Source organism: Camarhynchus parvulus, chromosome Z (assembly GCF_901933205.1).
Source record: "Camarhynchus parvulus chromosome Z, STF_HiC, whole genome shotgun sequence".
Classification (NCBI taxonomy): domain Eukaryota; kingdom Metazoa; phylum Chordata; class Aves; order Passeriformes; family Thraupidae; genus Camarhynchus; species Camarhynchus parvulus.
In genome coordinates, this window is record NC_044601.1 from 26877367 (window position 1) to 26895477 (window position 18111).

Consider the following 18111-nt stretch of genomic DNA (forward strand, 5'->3'; position numbering starts at 1 on the left):
TAACTTTTCTTATTTGGCTTTCACTTCATGCAGAAGATTTTGCCCCCATCATAGCCAATAGTAAGGGAGCCAGAGGTTTGTGCTCTGTCTAAGGCATGAGGGAGAGGAAGTTGATAGCCTTCTAAATAGATGCAAATTCTTGTGGAAAAAAGACCAGCCTATTACAAAATTTAAAAAGCATCTCTGTCTAAAAATGGTAAAAGCGAGTATCTTAGGTAAGGCTTTTTCCTTTTCGTAGATGACTGCGCTCCTGCCTTTGCTGTGAATATATTCTTTGCCAGGATTTGTACTGATTGTTGCCTAGTTCTTCTTAGAAGTGCCTATCTCCAAGCTGAAGCAAAATTGTCAGTGGGCAGGCCATGTGCAGAGATGCAGCACTTCAAAAACCTGTTACCAGTCAGTTCACAGTCTCTTTTTTTTGACAAATCCATGTACATCAGTGTATGATGTGAGGAGTGTTCAGTGGGTAGACTTGTATCATAAAACCAAGAGGTGTTTATCTTTGCCTCAGTTGGCAGAGGAAGAAATACAAAAACAGCATGGGAAGCAGGCTGAAGGTATATACACCTCTAAATCTCTAAAGCTTACACTGGTTATCTGGAGGATGCCATGGTGTCGCAGGTTACCTGACAGTATTTGAATTCCTGCAAATTAGTTGACAGTGGTGTAACACCAGTAATAATCATTCTTTTTAAACAATGCTTTTGTGAAGACTCTGGGAGCCCTGGTGGTAACCCTGTGCGTTAAAGCAGTCACCAAGAAATCCAAAGCCTCCAATATGGATGTCAAGTTGCTAAGTTTTGCAGATGTTCACTAGAAAAGTAAGATCACTTTGAATTAGCATTCTGTGTTATACTTCTATCAGTTTGTTTATTTGATCCAATATTAGAATCTCTGAAGCCAGATTTTACTATATTTTAAAGCCTGAGCTTTCACGAGAAGACTCACAGGCAACATCAGTTCAGAAGGAAAGAATAACCTCCATCCTCCATAATTTGTGTTTAAATCTGTGCTCAATATCTCTATCAGCAAAGATCCTTAAATGGTCAGATCACTGTCAACATGCCCTATTAAGCTATGCTTAAGTCCACTAAGTATGTAACCAAAACTTTGACTTTTTTACTTTACCAAAATCCAGGGGATAATTTCCTAGCTCAGAAATGAACTTTACATGCACGTAACCCAAAGTGCAGTTTTTTAGTAAACTACTGCTTATCCAAACGAAAGTAGTTTTTTGACTCATGAAATTATTTTTTGTATTACAAGAAATTCACTACTAGATAAACAATATTTAAATTATCTTAAGAGTGTGGTTTCTGATTATTTTTGTTAAGACTTAACAAATTTTAATCATAAGAGTTTGACAGTGGTCCTTTAACACTACTTGGATTAAATATCTTAAAAATGCATTGTAAGTTTAAATAGTGTGTCATGTGAGCGTTTAGAACTGTGTTGATTTCTTAGTAACATCTAAATATATGTTAATGCAGTTTTCAGTAGACTGGGGAATTGATACAAAAACCAGATGGGAGTTTTGTTCTGTAATCTGTCAAGGCTGTTACAATGTTAAACTACAGTTTGCACATAATTAATTTTTTTCATGTATTATCATAATAAAATATTATAATCCTATGCACTTAAGTAATAATTTCTAGGTATTTCTCAACAGAAGCACTTTTCATTCTAGATGGACTATATTTACAAGTTCCTAGCAGAATTATACTTCTGAGAAAGAAACTGCATTAAAAATGTTTACACACTGTACATGCACTTTGCCTTGTAAGAGCAGACATCTGTAGCCAAAGAAAAACAAAGTAATGCAAGTCTGTTAAGGAGAGCATGAGGGAGATAAAGGTGGAAGAAAAGGAGGAATTATTAATATTTAATGTTAAAAATCTAGGTCTCAGCATTCAACCAACAGTGGTCCAAGTTCCTGTTTATAATTAATGCACATGTAACGTAAATCAGTAAGCAGTACCTCTTGGGTCTAAAAATTCAACCATGTATTACCCAAAATACCACTAGTCCATCTAAAGTCCTTTCACTTTCAAATTGAATTAGGAAGTATAGAAATTATCGAGAAGCAATGAAAAAAAATTCATTATGTTCTGTTTTAAATTTATTTTACGTTAACTATTACACGAGGGAGCTGCTAGCCAATACATTTTAGCTGTATTGCACGGGGTTCTCAGGGCAGTCAGAAGGCCGTTCCGAGGTGCATCAGTAGTCCAGGCACTCCAGAATGCTGCAAAGTCACTTTACTGGCTTACACAGCCGCGCGTTGCTTGGCGTAGTGGGATCCTACCCCAAAGCCTGTTACTGCACGTGCAGGCTCCGTAGGGGCGGGATGCCCCTTCCCGTGCAGTGCCCCTAGGGTGGGAATGTCCCCTCGCTGTCCCGCCCGCTGACCGCGCCAGCGCCGCGCTGCGGGGAGCGACCGGGTGGCCACAAGTCGGGCGGGGGCTGCATTTACCATGAAAATAACAGATTCGAATATCAAAATAGGAAACCAGCGGTGTTATAAGCCTGCTCCTTGCTTTTACTGTGCTACCTAAAACCATCTTCAGCCTGGTTACTCCTAACGACTCAGATTTTATTAGATAGACTAATCTCACAATAATTTAAAAATTACTGGTTAAAAAATTATTTTAGAGCTAACTGCATACTCCCACACATGCCCAACAGAGTCCTGGGGAGGCAATGAGGCACTCAACAGAAATTAAAATTGGAAAAACAAACAATAAAAACTTCAAAAACCCAAACAAACAAATAAAAACCAAAACCAACAACCAACCCCCCGCCCCAAAAAAAAAAAAAACCAAAACAAAACAAAAACTCAAAAGGACCTGACATGGAAAAAGGCTCAGAAACTTAGGCAACACTTCTGCGATTGTGCCAGGTATTTCCCAGGAGTTTGGCCCAGATGCACAAAGAAATGCATGCACAATCATCAAACTGGCAATGATACTTGGTATGTTTTTAATATGGCTTTGTACTTTTACATATGATTTGTTCTAAGAGTGACATGAACAGAACTCTCTTGACTTGCATGAAATCTTACCCAACTTCTCCTTTAAAAAATTCAGGATTAATTTAACTACAGTTCTGATATGTGATCTGATATTGAGCAGTTGGGATGAGGTTTATAGTCTTCTCCACACTCAAATTCACTTTAGGATAACAGAGTGCTAGGATAGTTTCAAATACTAATAAATTAGGACTACAGAAGAATCTATTTTCACTCCAAGGGAAGACAGACCTGGCAGACAGCCCCACAAATGACTTTTTAAAAGCAATAGATGAGTTTGAAAATTAAGTAAAAGCCAGTAACATCTTTAAGTATATTTCATTATTAATTATTTTCCTTATTGAGCTGACAATATGTATGTGTGAGGAAAAGGCTAGTGCTGTTCTAACTTACCAACTCTATTCATAAGAGGTCATTTTAGGATGGGTTTAGCCAACTTTGAAAACTCAAGGATTTATAAGTCATTGCTACCACCACCGTATTTTTAGATACTATTATTTGAGCCTGTCTTTTCTCTTTGGAATTCTTTGCATCTCCATTTCACATGCAGTAAGAGCACTGCTGCTAACTTAAATCAATGTACGAAGAGTGTAACTTTGGTTTCTGGAGCAACTTTTTAGCTTATAAATTTAGAAGTAGGGACCTGAATGTGGATCTCCAGTTCCCAGAAGCACACCCAGACTATCAGTAGCAGGTATTTCACTCTGCTTGACACAGAGCAGCCAGGGCATGGGTACACCTTGAGGGAGGACAGCTTGGAAGCGAAGCGCAGTCATAACACAGGCAGGGATTGTGACCTCCCTGCAAAGTAACTTGACCTGTAAGCAGCCCAGTGACTGCAGACAATGGCAAGGTAATGACTCAAGTTCATGGCCAGGCCACGAACTCTGGTAAGTATGTCAGCAAGAGCAGCACACAGTGCAAGAACAGGAATAACCCCAGTACAGCTCAGGCAAGAACCAAGGGCCCCTATGCTGAGACCCAGGATCAGCACACAGAGGAGATGAGAGTGGGGATGAATCAACACAATTCGGGGCTCTTGGTGCAGTTGGGGGCTCCTGGTGCTACTTTCCCACACTTCACTCACCATTTGGTTAATGCTTCCTTTTATCTCTGGACAAATAAATGTGTTCTATGAAACACACAAAAAAAATTAATCTGTGGTTATATTTGCACCACAGTACATGTTGAGGGTCAAACCTGCCAGTAATTTATGCTTTTAGTCGCAAAGCTACCATCTGTAAACAGAGATCAATTACAAACCTCTTGCCTCTGCCTGTTTGATCAGTGGACCAGGCATAATATGAATAGACAGCAAAGTAAGTTTCATCTCTGCTTGACTTTGTTCAGGAAAAATGTATCTTGAGCAAGCCAAACTCTACATATTCAACTCACTGTACTCAGTGTAAATGCAGAAAAAGTTTATTACTGGAAACACAGATGCAAAATATCTCCAAGACATGCTGTCAGGACTGAAGGAACTTTTCATTGCCTAAAAATTTTCAGTCTATCTAGCCAGACTGCGTAACATAGTATTAGCAAGGATCTGAATATCATCATGGTCCAGTTCGTAACACTGTACTATGTTGTCAAAGCTAGTTATGAAACAGCCCTTGCTTATGAAGCAAGGCACAGTGACAATTACTTTGTCACAGACCAGAGCATTGAGGCAGCACTTTGCACAAATCTGAGTTTTCTCACCAGTGATAGGAGCATTTTCTCCACACAAATATGTAATGTTGATTCACTGACTGTTTTGCAAGACACAAAAATATTAGTGTCAGTGATAACTGGAGCTATACTTTAAGGTCTTCAGTCTCGCCACAGTACATATTGCTTTCAATCAAAATTTTAGTAAGGCAAAATCTGTACAAGTGCCAGAAATGCTTCTATAAATGCTGCATTTTTGTGCTTCTCCACAGCCCACCGCACCTCCAACAGTCGGAGTGAGCAGTAGTGAGCAGGCCCTGGGGCTACGGGGAGTTCTGACACAGCCACCACACACCCAGGCTGCAGCGAGGCCAGTAGAAGTGTTGACCACAAAAATCAGATTTGCTACCCAGTGTGCAATAATCCAATAATTACACATTTGAGGGAGACATGGATTATTTATTTCAGAGTTGCACAAGCCTGGGTGCTGCATGGTATTCCATGAATCAAGCACGCCAACTATCAAAACTCTTTAGTATTTACACATTTTAGCAAACAAATGCATTAATGTTCATTAGCTTCAGGTTACATAGTTCTATTATTAATTATTATTCTTCTATCTCTTCTGTTGTTAATTATTCTCTTCCTTCTCATGCTAATTAGTCCACATTCCCCGTCCTTGAGTCGGTGGGCAGCTTGGTAAGTGGTCTGCTGGAACTGGAGCTGACTCAGCACACTTGCTGAGTTGCCTTTAATAATTTCTTCCGTATTTTAGGGGTTCTGCCAAATGTCCTTGTGGCCAGGAAATTCTGAATTGTTTGTCTGACATCACGGAAACACGTCGTGCCCTAGACCTTAACAAGGAAATTCCAGCAAAAGATTATTCTTTAAAACGGCTGGACATCACTTTAAGCTTGCTTTGTAGCGTCTATCTGTTTCAAGGATTAAATCGTCTTTCTTGTTGATTAGGCTTGAAAACCAAGATCAAATATCAAGAAACATCCTTTCTTAGGAAAACTTTCTCATCTTGCCCGTTTCGCAGCAGAAAGAGCTCAGCGGCCGAAGGCACCGCCGGGAGCCATCGCCACCTCACAGCAGGGACCGCCCCTTCCGCCCTGAGTGGCAGGATCTCAACCAATAGCAGAGCGCCTAGGACTCGCAGGCGGGAGTTTATCGACCCTCGGCCAATCAGACATAGGTGATTGGTGAGGGCGTGGCTTGAACGGCGTCGTCAAGGGCAGGAGCGCGGCGTCGCTGGGGCTCGAACGCGCCCGGGCCGTGCGGAGGGGAGGGGGCGCGTTAGCCGGCCCCGGCTGCCCGCCAGCGGCACGATGAGCCTGGCTCTCAGGTCGGTACGAGCACGGCGCTTTCCTGCTTCCCCCGCTCGGGAGCGCGGGTGGGGATCCCTCAGGGCCGCGCTGTCCCACGTTCGGGAGCTGTTGGTGGAACCTGGGGCGCGTCAGGCCGTGGCGGAGCCTGGGTCATCCCCGGCCTCCAGCCGGTCACATCTGATCCCTTTGGCGCGGCCGGGAGCGGATCAGGCCCGTCTCTCTGCTGGAAGAGGGAAAGGTCCGGCGCGTCTGGCCTTGTGAGGTTCGCTTCTAGGTTGTCTAACGTGCTTTCAAAAGGCCTGTGAATAGGCATAAAGTTAAATGGCTCGGCTTTGTTTTGTTTATAAATTCTGATTTAGTAGTTATTGCATAAAAGAGCCTGGCTTATGAATCCCAGCACCTGGCAAATTCTTGTCTTCAAGTGCAATTAATACGCTTTCATGGCAACTGTTACCCTTAATTTTCAAGTCTAAGAACTTCATGCTTAGTATGGTTAAAGTAGTTGCAGAAGTGGCACTGAACTGCTTGTATTTGAGTACTGCCTTTTCTTTTGATAAATTATTTTATGCTAAGCACTAAATGAACACTTAAGTACTCACATTGCTCTTTCAGAAGAGTTCGGTATTAATCTGCTTTCAGATTTATAAATTGATTTCTTCATCGTAGCTCACAAAATCTGGACTCCCTAGATCTGAACTTCCCTTCCAGTCCTAATTACATAGCCATGTCACAGTTATTTTAGTCCTTTCAAGAGCTGTAGTAATCCAAAGCCTATGTGAAATCATACTGTTTCAATTGGTCTGTTAAAGACATCTTACTCTTTGAGGGTATTGTGATTTGAAGCAGGTTCAGCTTCTGCAGCTTGCGCTTTTCTTGTCTGTAATTGGGATTTTTGCTTCAGTGGTTAAAAGCTAAGTCTAGATAAGTGTTTAAGCTTAGGATTTGATTAAAATGAGCAAATTGTCAACAATGAAGGGCATAAAGTAGCTTATTAGAGGGGATTTAGAAAATTAATCTTGCAGTTTTCTGATAATTAATCTTTATGCATTCTACACTAGATGATACAACACTCATTCTGCTTCTAGTGCAAAAGGACAAATGAGTCTAAAAAAATATTCCTGAGAGTATAACATAAACTATACAGTAATTTAGGTTAGGAAGGACTTACGGAAGTCATCTAGTCCAGCTTCCTGATCACAGCAGCTTCTACATAAAGCTGGCTGAGGATGCTAAGCACCTTTCATAGTCAGGTTCAAAAAATTTCTGATAATGGAGACTCCTTCCCAGTGGAACTGTTCTAGCATGTCACCATATGCACTGGGAAAATGTTTTCCCTTAGATCCAGCTGCAATTTCTCCTCCAGCTGCACTTCTTTCCCTACATTTTGTGGCTATTGTCTCTTGTCCTTTTACTATGCTCCTCTAAAAACATAAGCTTATTCCTAGACTAGCCAAAGAAAGAGGGCTGTCTTTGAGCAAGACTTGCTGATTTGGAGGGCTTTTCTCTTGTATATACCAAAACAGAGCAAAAGATCTTCAAAACAATGTGTATGTGTGGGATCTAAAGGATTAAAAAATAATCCTGCAAGTATTATTTATCTAAGAACTGTTACAGGCAAAGCTGATTTGTAGCACCTAATGCTAGCTGTAGTAGCCAGACTGTGTGGCCTAGTTTGGCTTCCATTGGCCTGTCAGTCCCCAAATTTATTTTATTTTTTTAAAGCTACAGTGTAGAAATGAGCTGTTTTCATGAGTTGTATAATTTCAACTGCTAATCTAGTTTGTAACCTCAAGAAGCCTTTTTAACTGGTAATTTTTTCTACCTTCTTTTTTTGTTGTTGTTATTGTTGTTGCTAATTAACAAAAACACCTCTGCTGGTTTTATTTTGGGTGGGAGACGGGAGGTGTCATTCAGATTTCACAAGGTAATTGTCTATTTCTAATGTTATTTTAAACTGGGAATAGAAGCTGGGAAAATACTGACTAGGTAAGGTAGTGATTCCTAAAATTATGGTGAGTTTCTTATTGGAGGAAACTCTTATCTACAGTGGCATCTTCCCAGTAGAAATCTGTTACACTATGTTTCCTTTTCTTTATATAGGAATGAACTCTCAGTAGACAAAACTAAAAAGAAGAAAAGAAGAGAACTGACTGAGGAACAGAAGCAAGAAATTAAAGATGCCTTTGAATTGTTTGATACAGACAAGGATAGAGCGATAAATTATCATGAATTAAAGGTAGAAGTTTCCTTTCATTTAAGCAATTTTATAGCAGATAATATATCTGTTCCATAGTGAATTCTTAAGATCCTGGCTATATCTTTAAAAACTTCCTTCAAGATGTGTTGCTGGGTTAAAGGAGCAAAGGAAAAATTAAAGAAAAAATGGGAAATATTCTGTTGGTGTAAGAATAAGCTTTTCTTCCCACTTTATATACTTCATGTGTAACAGAATTGCTATAGCATTCTAAGGAAGCCTGGTATAATTGGGTTACTGGGATAAGCTTGGACAGATGGAAAAACTGTCCAAGGATAAGCTTGGACAGAGGGAAAAATTCTTGAAAAACTGTTTGATTATTTTTAAAGACACTGTATAACTTAAAGCTTGGTGTTGGTTTCAGATGTGTAAGTAAAAGATGTAAATTAAATTTGTAAAACTGTTGACTATAAGCCAAAGCTTACCTGTATGTTTCAAAAGAAAGCCTATGATTTGTAGGAATAAGGTGTGCTTTTTGAGGGAGGCTCAGTAGTCGCCCTTCCCACAGAAGGATGTTCCTTATGATAGCTATTAGCAGATGGAGTTTAGGATGTCTTTCTAGGTAAGGCCTCCCACAGAAAGTCTACAGAGTAGTAAATGGGGTTCACTAAATTCGCCTTAAATCTTTTATGCATTTTTATTTTAATTAAGACATCAAGAACAAAAAGTAGCTTTGGAGAGGCCAGTGTTTTAGTCACATATAGAGTGAGATTTTTTTTTTTTTAAAGAATGCCTACTTCAGTGTATTGGCTCTATAGTGTGGCTCTACCAAGTAATTTGAAGAAGGAAAAAAGTCTTATTTATACTTAATTTGCTGCTACAGGAGTGTATTAGGTAGAAAAGTTCCCTTCTCTTTATTTCACAGTTCACTTATTTTATCTTTGCTGGAAGTCACTGTGACTAGGGCTGTGCTGGGCACTCTCTTGGTTACGGTTATGCTTTGTCTGGTTATGGTATGCTTTGAATTCCCAGCTGTCATCATTGCTTGAAATTGCTCTTTCTTAGCTGTCTAATCAAATATTGTCACCCTGAAGCTTATACTGTGAAAGAGGAGAAACACATAAAGAAAAAAAACGTCTCCTGTACAAAATCAGCATATTTTGAATAATTACTTCAGTGGTTTTCCATGTGTGGTTAGCCTGTATTCACCAGTTTGGAGGAAGTTAGGGTGCTGTGTGCTGAGCAATTGCCTTCTGAGGTGAAATGGGAAACTAAATGTGGACTTCTACACTAACAGAAAAGTAAAATATAGGTTGGCTTCTGTGGCTGAATAGAAAAGCAGTTAAAAGTCTTGTAGGACCTGTAAATCCATGAACATACACTTGCATACAATTTGCAGAATGACTTCCAGTTTTGTCTTAAGAAGATAAGATTTTGAAATGGTTTTAGAAAGGGAAAAAATCTACTTGTCCTGAGATGTATTTGGTCCAGTCTGTAAAATCCCTGAAAATGCGAAGGTTTTTTTTTTTCTCACTGTAACTGGATGTTCCATTTTGTAATAGTTCTAAATGGTTTTAATATCCCAAGCTCTTATTTATTTATTTATTTATTTATTTATTTATTTATTTATTTATTTATTTATTTATTTATTTATTTATTATTGTTACTAAACCATTGATATGCTCTTTCCTCTCTTGGAAAGAAGCTAATAACTGAAATTGAGAGGAAAACCTGTTGAAAGTTTATTTTGATCCTTATTTATGATTGCACTTCCATTTTATTCCAAAAGGTGGCAATGAGAGCCTTGGGTTTTGATGTGAAAAAAGCTGATGTCCTGAAAATACTTAAAGATTATGATCGCGAATCAACAGGCAAGATCACTTTTGAAGATTTTAATGAAGTTGGTATGTGTTTGATTGTGTTTCTACCTCTAGAGATATTTAGCCTATAATAATGAGTACAATTTCAAAGCCATACTTTGTGGGCTTCTTCAATTATAGAAATAGAAGTGGGAGATTTCATTTAATATTTTATTTAATATAGGTCAATAGTAAAGGAAGATAAATATTTGTTTGCTGAATTCTTAATTTGATATGTAGAGATGAATGATTGCTACACTATAAAAGGAAGTAGGGTATCAATCTCTTGCAAGCTTAAACAGAGGAATATATGCTAGTTTAAAGTGTAGATGTTCTTGTCCTGTTCATGGATCTCTGTAAGATTCTTCTTCCTGGTGTAGAAAAGGTATTTGGCGTTGAATTTCATGAGAAGGAATGCATACACAGACAAGCAAACTACAGATTTCATATATAAAAAAGATAGAGAAATTGAAGTAGATTTTAAATATTGTACAAGAATTTTCAACTGTTGATAGAACCAGTAGCACTAGTTGTGTCTTTCATCTGAAATTTGCATATTGTGTAATTTCATGTACTTTGAGTTTGTGGTGATCTGCAGAATTTTAAGACTTGATGTTTCTTTAAAGATTTTAGGGGATTTTTGTTATGCATAATTTATGCTTTTGCATACAATTTATGTTTAACAAAAAGTAATCTGTTTGGGTTTATATTTCTAGCTTATTATGTCCATTATAGTTCATTATGGTCATGATAGTCCATTTCTTCAAGGTATTTTATTTCTGGAGATTTTATGGAACAAAACACCCAAATCCCCAGTACTTGCTCTTGGCTACAAATAGCAATCATCATAATGTATCAAAAGAATTAGTGATTGAAATGTAGCAACATGTAATTGTTTTAGAGGCTAGTACTGGACAAAATGTCTTCTTAATGACAGGTAATATTTTTATAGTTATATTCCAAGTTAGAGAACATTATTTTTGGGTCTTTTCTGATTTATAAAGTCTATGTGGAAGTATTAGGAAGAAAATTAGTGTATTGGTTTGATAGTAACACTAGTCTTAAAATTACATATTATATTATGTAATATTATATAAAATGAATATACTGTAATTACCATGCAATTACTTTTTAAATTCCCGATGCCCAGTCATGTTCGTTGTTTTCTTGTTCTGTCCTGGCTGTCAATATCAACAGTCATTAAGTGCTGTAAGAAGCCAGGAAATTCTTGTAGAAAGCACAGTATATACTTAGAAGGGGATTGAACCTGTTGGAGAACTTGAGTTGAAGTAGCGTACTGCTGTGGTGCCATATGACTGACACAGAATTACATATGATATCACTTCTAACAGAAAGACTGGGGAGTAAGATAAAATAGCTTATTGAGACATTAACTGTGAAGAGCTGCTGCATATAGATAAGCAATTCTTGAGCCATCAATTTCTCTTAATTTAATGTTCAACTGAAATACATAAAGATGCAATTATATTTTGTCTTATATAGTTTTGTATTTAGAGACGTTTTATTATTTTTCAGTTGTCTTTTTGCCACAAAAGGTAGCATTTTTAAAATTGTTTAATACTGTAATGCAGCACTGTTGTTTTAAAAGAAAATATTTAAATTTAAGGTAAATCTGCCGGTATATAAGCTTGATTGCTGTAGTTGGCTTGAATGAGCATGAAAAATTCTTTCCTCTCAAGTTAGCTGAGCCAGAGCAGACATTCCATCTGCAGTTAGTAGCAGATGGTAAGTGGTTCTTTCTGTGCAAACAGTGTAGATGTGATTTTTAAGGGCTTGATAATACAAGACTAGCCCTGCAGTACAAGACTGGTAGGTTCAAAGCTGTGGAGATACATTGTTGTTGGTTGGTCTGAAGCAATTGCTTCATATTTCATGAGGCAAGTTTATATTTTCTGTTGCGGAAACTGACAAATGGTTGTCTTGAAAAGAGTAATAAAGGTTGAAGAATCCTTTCAGAATAAACATCTTGTAATTCACAGCAGCATCCTCTTCATTGTCCCTGTGCTTAGTCTGTTTTTGTTTTCAGGTTTGGGGGTGCTGGGATGTGATCAGTTGGTTGGTTATGGGGGCTTTTTGTGTTAGTGTGGTTTTATTTTTAAAAGAGAGGTTCCATGTGGAACTTACTGTTTCAGTGTTCTCCCCAGCTCAAAATTCTCTCCTGATGAAAACATGTAAAGTAAAAAAAAAATCACACCTTTGTCTAAAAGAGCTGATGGTGTTTTTTCTGAAAATTTGGAATTTTGAAAGAGAGGCATCTTGTGTATACTTTAAATTCCTATTGGAAAATGTGTGGAAAGTGTGACTCAACTGCCATGCAGCTTTCTACTGCAGCAATTATGTCCCCAGGAGCAACTCAGCTTGGGAAAACAGAGGTGAGAAAGAGAGGTCAGGCAACAGCCAAACAAATATGCACATTGAATTCTATAGAAATGTAAGAACACGTGAAATCAGACATATGTTCTTCATATTGTCCTAGCTTGCAAAGGCCATTCTGAATTTACCTGTTTGAATTTTTTAGTCTAACTTAACTATCCTTTTTGCAGTGACAGATTGGATACTGGACAGAGACCCTCAAGAAGAAATACTCAAGGCATTCAAATTGTTTGATGATGATGACTCTGGTAAAATAAGTCTGAGAAACCTGCGCCGGGTTGCTAGAGAATTGGGTGAAAATATGTCTGATGAAGAACTGCGGGCTATGATTGAAGAATTTGATAAGGATGGAGATGGAGAAAGTACGTGCTGGCAAATACAACACCATATCATCTTGTTCTAAATTTTGTTCTCTTTTTAGGTGTTATTTTGTTGTGAAAATGTCCTCTTTCATTTCCTTCTAGATTACTTTCATCTTAAGCATAATTTAGTTTACAAATAATGCAGACGATTGCTTTTGACAGCTACTAATTCTGGAGTTTAAGAATTGATTCACCATCAACTCTTGTTCAGCCAATGTCTGTTTAGAAGATGGGTGCAAGTGTAGTTGAAGGTAGAAGTAAGAGAGATTCTGTGTACCTACATTACATTTTTATTTCCTTATTAATCAGTAAAAGCAGTAAAGTGCTGAGAGAAAGTTTTTTGTTCACATACTCAATATATTTTAAGTGCAATTTGTCATTGTTATGATTTCAGCACTGGATATGGAGCATTAAGCTAATAAATCATGCTGGAAGTAGCCTGGGTCTATGTAGGATCAGCTTGCATGACTCCTTAACATACTTCTGAGCCTTGGAGTGCTGAAAAGAATAGTGTGAAAAATGGCTCTGCAACTGACAAAGTCCATACAGAGTAGGCTGCAGAAGGGACTTACGAGGTAGATAAGGAATGAATTAGCAAATCAAGTTTGATACCATGCTTGTTAAATCAATGTGAACACTGAAATTTAGAGTTTTTCATTATCTTCAAAACAACCTTATTTTTACATTAGAAAACTTAATACCTGAATTTTGAGGATCGCTCACTTAAGATCTTGCATATAAAGACTGTATCAGTTGATCAAGCGCCATTCTTAGAGGGTGGTGACTCATATCTTAGATTTCACTAGCAGGTCATCAGTTTTTCCTGTGACAGTGATATTTATGCTTGTGGGCATATGTTGGGCTCAAAACGCACAGGTACTAGGGGAAAAATTTGTGTTGTCAGCCTTTTGACATATAGTCTTCTGTGCTGTTCAACGTAGGTGTTATTTTTGGAAGTCATAGCTGTAGAGGTGAGTGAAATTAGAACTCTTTGTCAAATATGTTTTGTCATGTGTTGATCTCCTGGAGCTGCCAAATGAGATGTCAGAATTGTGGATCAATGTTCTTTTGTCACATTGCTATTTGGGTACTACATATGGAACATATACTATTAGTTCCTTTCAGGAGGGTAATTGAGTCATTATTTTGTGTCAGTGCTACATTTTTTTAAATCAGATTGATCAGCTATGACTAAGTGGCTCAGTTTCCTCTTATTCAATCATCCATTCATTGTCTTTCTAAGGCAATCAAGCAGAAGATTGCATATGGAAGAGTGACAGCATAATGTTTGTAATGTTTGTTATCCTTAAAGTACTGTGTGTTTTTTCTACTTTAAAGAAAACTGAGGCTGTTCCAGCTTTTCAAGGCTCATTCTGAGAAAGTTAATTATTCTGTGAATCACCATTTCATTTGTCTTCAAACACCTGGCAAATGTGGCAAAATCTTGCTGTCATCTAATTCTCCTTCTTTTCCTGCTCTCCAAAACAAATTTCAAACTGTTAATTGTTAGCATTTTTTATTGGTATATCAAATACAGGAATAGTACCACTTTTGGTTTAAACCCTGTATTACATTTGAGAGATTGTTTTGCTCACACTGAAATAAGATATCTTGTATGGTACTCAGGTTACATGAACCCTTATGTTCACAGCAAAACCACTGAGCTCTACCGGTAGAGTACAGTAGTACACATATTTCTGTAAAAGAAAGTATATTTGATGTATTTTTGTCTCCCTTAATTATGTAAATAATCTTCCTTTGATATTACTGGGTTTAATAATTACTTCTGGTTTTGAGCACAACTAACTGGAAAAACTTTGTGGTGTCAGTTCATGCCATTTTGATCATCTTGTGTGGATGCAGCTGTGGGAAACACTGTTCAGTCTCGTGTCTCAGACTTTTGGCACAACATTAAGTACCCAGACCCACCTCTGAAAAAATACGTACCTTTAACACTCAAAATTCTAAGTCGATGTTCTCTTTCTATTAGTTGTGATTCTAGTTTGTTCTTTTATGATTACTTACGTCATGGAGTTGAGGGAAATCTGGTGTCATGACAAAACAGTGCTTCTGCTTTTGTGGTGCTTAACTCGTGAACAGATCCTATATCTGAAAGGGACTAACTGGAATTACTTTGATTACTGGGAATTGTAACTACACTGCTTTTTGAAGTTTCTTTGAATGTTCCAAAATTTGTCATTACAGTGTTGTATTTCCATTTTGCAGCGTGATTTCAAGGATGTTGTAAACCAGAGAATATTTTTGAGATGATGTTTGAATTTGTGTTGTTACTATGTTGTTACTGTCATAAAAGCCTTGGAAGTGCTTTTAAAGTCATACAGTGACAGTATTTTTGTGTTGTAGGACTAGTTGTAGCTATGTGATGGACTGGTATTTCCGAGCATAGGGCCCCTAAGCTAGACTAAATATACTTGTTTCCTCCTTTTTTTACATACGTCACAGCAGGACATATTTAGGGTTTTTTATTTTTTTATTCTTTAACATAGTTGAATTTCTGTAATATTCTTCTAGCTGTGAATGTCGTTCCTTCTTTGCAGTGCTTGGTTTAGGAATAGCTTGAGCATGTTGGCTGGGATGGATAATTGTCAGGGCTTTGTATGTGTCTTGTCTTTTCCATACCACCATCTTACTCTAATCATTCCCCAGTACAGTAATTAGTTGCAGAGTGAACATGTTCACTGGTTCACTGTTCTAGTGTTTTAACATATGAGTAAGGTCAGCACCTCAGGTATAACTACAGCAAAATAATTAATGAACACTAATTAATGTATTATTATGACTTAATTTCTTCAAGTGCATTTGTGTAAAATTTCTGTTAATTATAAATGAAGAATGAAGAAAGTTCAGATGGGGAAAGGCTCATCAAATGTCCATTTTAAATCTATCTAATTTATGGAATGATTGCTAAACAATATTAAAATTTGTTTTGTATTTGATAAGAGTTATAGAATGGGGAGACAGGAATAGCGTTTGATCTGTGATGGTAAATGGGATGTAAATGTTTTGGATTATGATTTTAAGAATAAAACTGAATTCAGTCATAACTAACTAAGGTATTGTTGCTTGAGAAGGATTTACTTAATAAAATTTAGGTACCATTCTTAACATTTTTATAGACCTTTAAAATAATACTATTTTGCATAGCCATCTTACATATGGTTCTCGGGGAATTTTTTTCTATAATATTTCACTTTTAGAATATTTTTTACTTTTATAATTGGAAATAATATAAGTGATTATAAGTGAGCTAGATTCTGGGTTTAGTATTCCCCATAATGAAGCTTGCATTCTGGTTTCATGTTTCATGAAAAAACCTGCGCAAAACCCTTGTTCTAGAAGCAAATTTGTAAACACTTATAGTAATGGATCAGATGGAACAAATACTAACAGAGAAGCCTTTAAGTAAAGTACAGATATGCATTATTTTATTTTAAGGTTTATTGCTGTTTGTCTAATGATTTTCTTTTTTTTTCCTTTTTTTTTTGCAGTCAATCAAGAAGAATTTATTGCTATTATGACTGGAGATATTTAGCATTAGAAGAAAAGAAATTAACTGACCACAAAAGGGAGGAGTTGTTGGCAGCTTCCATTACAATGTTTTGTACTTTCATTTATTTTGGTAGCTGGAGTGGTGCAGAAAGTTAGTTGTCATAGGACCAAAATAAAAACGGGTTATATGCACTGATAATTCAGTACTTTGTATCATTAAATATTATCACTAGGATAATTGATGTAATATTTTACAACAAGTAAGTAATGCTGCATTTCAGAATGTTTGAGTAACTTTGTAAAATAGCCTTGTCTCAGATTTCTAAATTGTATCATAAAAGAACCTTTTGAGGTTCTTGACTTTGTGTTAGCATTAGTTGTGGCCTTAGTTTTGGTACATAAGGTTTGAAAAACTTCCATTTTAATAAAACATTCTTTACTACTACTTGAAGGTGTTATTATTGTGGTTCAATCTGAGCTGAACTGGAAGGGACAATTAGCAGAGAAAATGTGTGGTTTTTTCATTTTTCATTTACTTCTGTTCTTTTAGATGAACTGCAGCATTAAATGGGCAAGCATATGCATCTTCAAAGATGCAAAATATTAACTCTGTTACCCCTGTACAAGTGACACACAACTATGCATGATTTCAAACACGCTTAAATCACTCAGATGTCAGCCAGCAATTCTCTCTCCAGTATCCACAGTTCTGATAGTTGTGGAGACAATGACAGTGGCAAACTTCCTGCGAGCCAAGTAGTATGCTTTAGAATCTAATAGCAAAAACACCCCACGTGAAATAGAAAACGTATTTTAAAAATCCATTAAAAAACCTGCAACAAACACCCACGACTCCTCACCTGTATTTTGCAATCTTAGAAGATGTGTTTGGGAGGTGAATGTTTAAGGGAAAAGATTCAGTGTTTGGGACTGAGCCTATGGATGGCTCTTAACAAGTATTTTCTAGGATGAGTACGAGAATTGTCCAATTCAGTAGCTTCTGACTTTGCTTTTAATTTCTTTTTTGTAAACTATTTCAGGGACACTTTTAGTTTCTGCAGACAATGAAAGTGATAAAGAACTGGAAAGATCTGTTCATAGTCTTCAAAAAACTTTTTCCTTAAAAACCCTACCTTTTAAATGTGCCACGTGTTCTAACATGCTGCAGTGGTCTTTAGGGGGATAGTACCATCTCTGGTACATGGCTGGTACTTATTTTTTGATAGGTGACCACTTACTATGTGTAACTCTTCCACTAAGATATACTTTGTGTCTTCTGAATTGAGGCCTTATTTCTAGCTTTTGCAATATACTTGGTAAACCTTACTTCGTTCTTGCAGGCATGTCAACATTTGTGAGGGGCCAGGTAACAATAGTATAAGGCTCCATAAACATAAAAAGCCAAGTGACCTGGAGAGGGGTCTTGTAAGTGACAGTGTGGGAGTGTCACAGAAGAAGGGAAAAAGAAATGATCAGAATTGTGATACTGTTTTCTCAATAGTACTGGTACTAGTGTCTCAATGTTTGGTTTTACTTTTTTTCCTCATGTCATTTTGTGTACTGGGATCGTTGCAGTTCCTGTTGACTTTCCGTGGTGTTCACCAACCTGACAATAATTGTATCAGTTCAGAGACCAGATCATGGGAAGATATAATCTCTAAATTTGCAACTGTCAGCTCGGCCCCACCATTGATGCTACATTTAATTCTCTGTGCTTCATGGGGTTCTCATTTATCCTGGTACTGTTTTCATAGTTCTCTTGGTGTATCATAGGATACAGATT

General features: G+C 37.2%; 1 protein-coding gene across 1 annotated transcript; it reads left to right on the forward strand.

Annotated features, from left to right (window-relative positions):
* The first annotated feature begins 5868 nt into the window (after window positions 1-5868).
* On the forward strand, window positions 5869-16773 carry CETN3 (centrin 3). Its single transcript, XM_030969239.1, has 5 exons — window positions 5869-6026; window positions 8110-8245; window positions 9993-10107; window positions 12627-12818; window positions 16328-16773. The coding sequence occupies exons 1-5, from the start codon at window positions 6010-6012 to the stop codon at window positions 16369-16371; spliced, it is 504 nt and encodes a 167-aa protein (XP_030825099.1). The 5' UTR covers window positions 5869-6009; the 3' UTR covers window positions 16372-16773.
* The last annotated feature ends 1338 nt before the right edge of the window (window positions 16774-18111 follow it).

What these genes read in the sequence shown, in the direction of transcription:
- CETN3 (XM_030969239.1), top strand. An exon ending in TAAATTATCATGAATTAAAG is followed by an intron (nt 8,246 to 9,992) that starts GTAGAAGTTTCC and finishes TTATTCCAAAAG; the next exon opens with GTGGCAATGAGAGCCTTGGG. An exon ending in TAAGGATGGAGATGGAGAAA is followed by an intron (nt 12,819 to 16,327) that starts GTACGTGCTGGC and finishes TTTTTTTTGCAG; the next exon opens with TCAATCAAGAAGAATTTATT.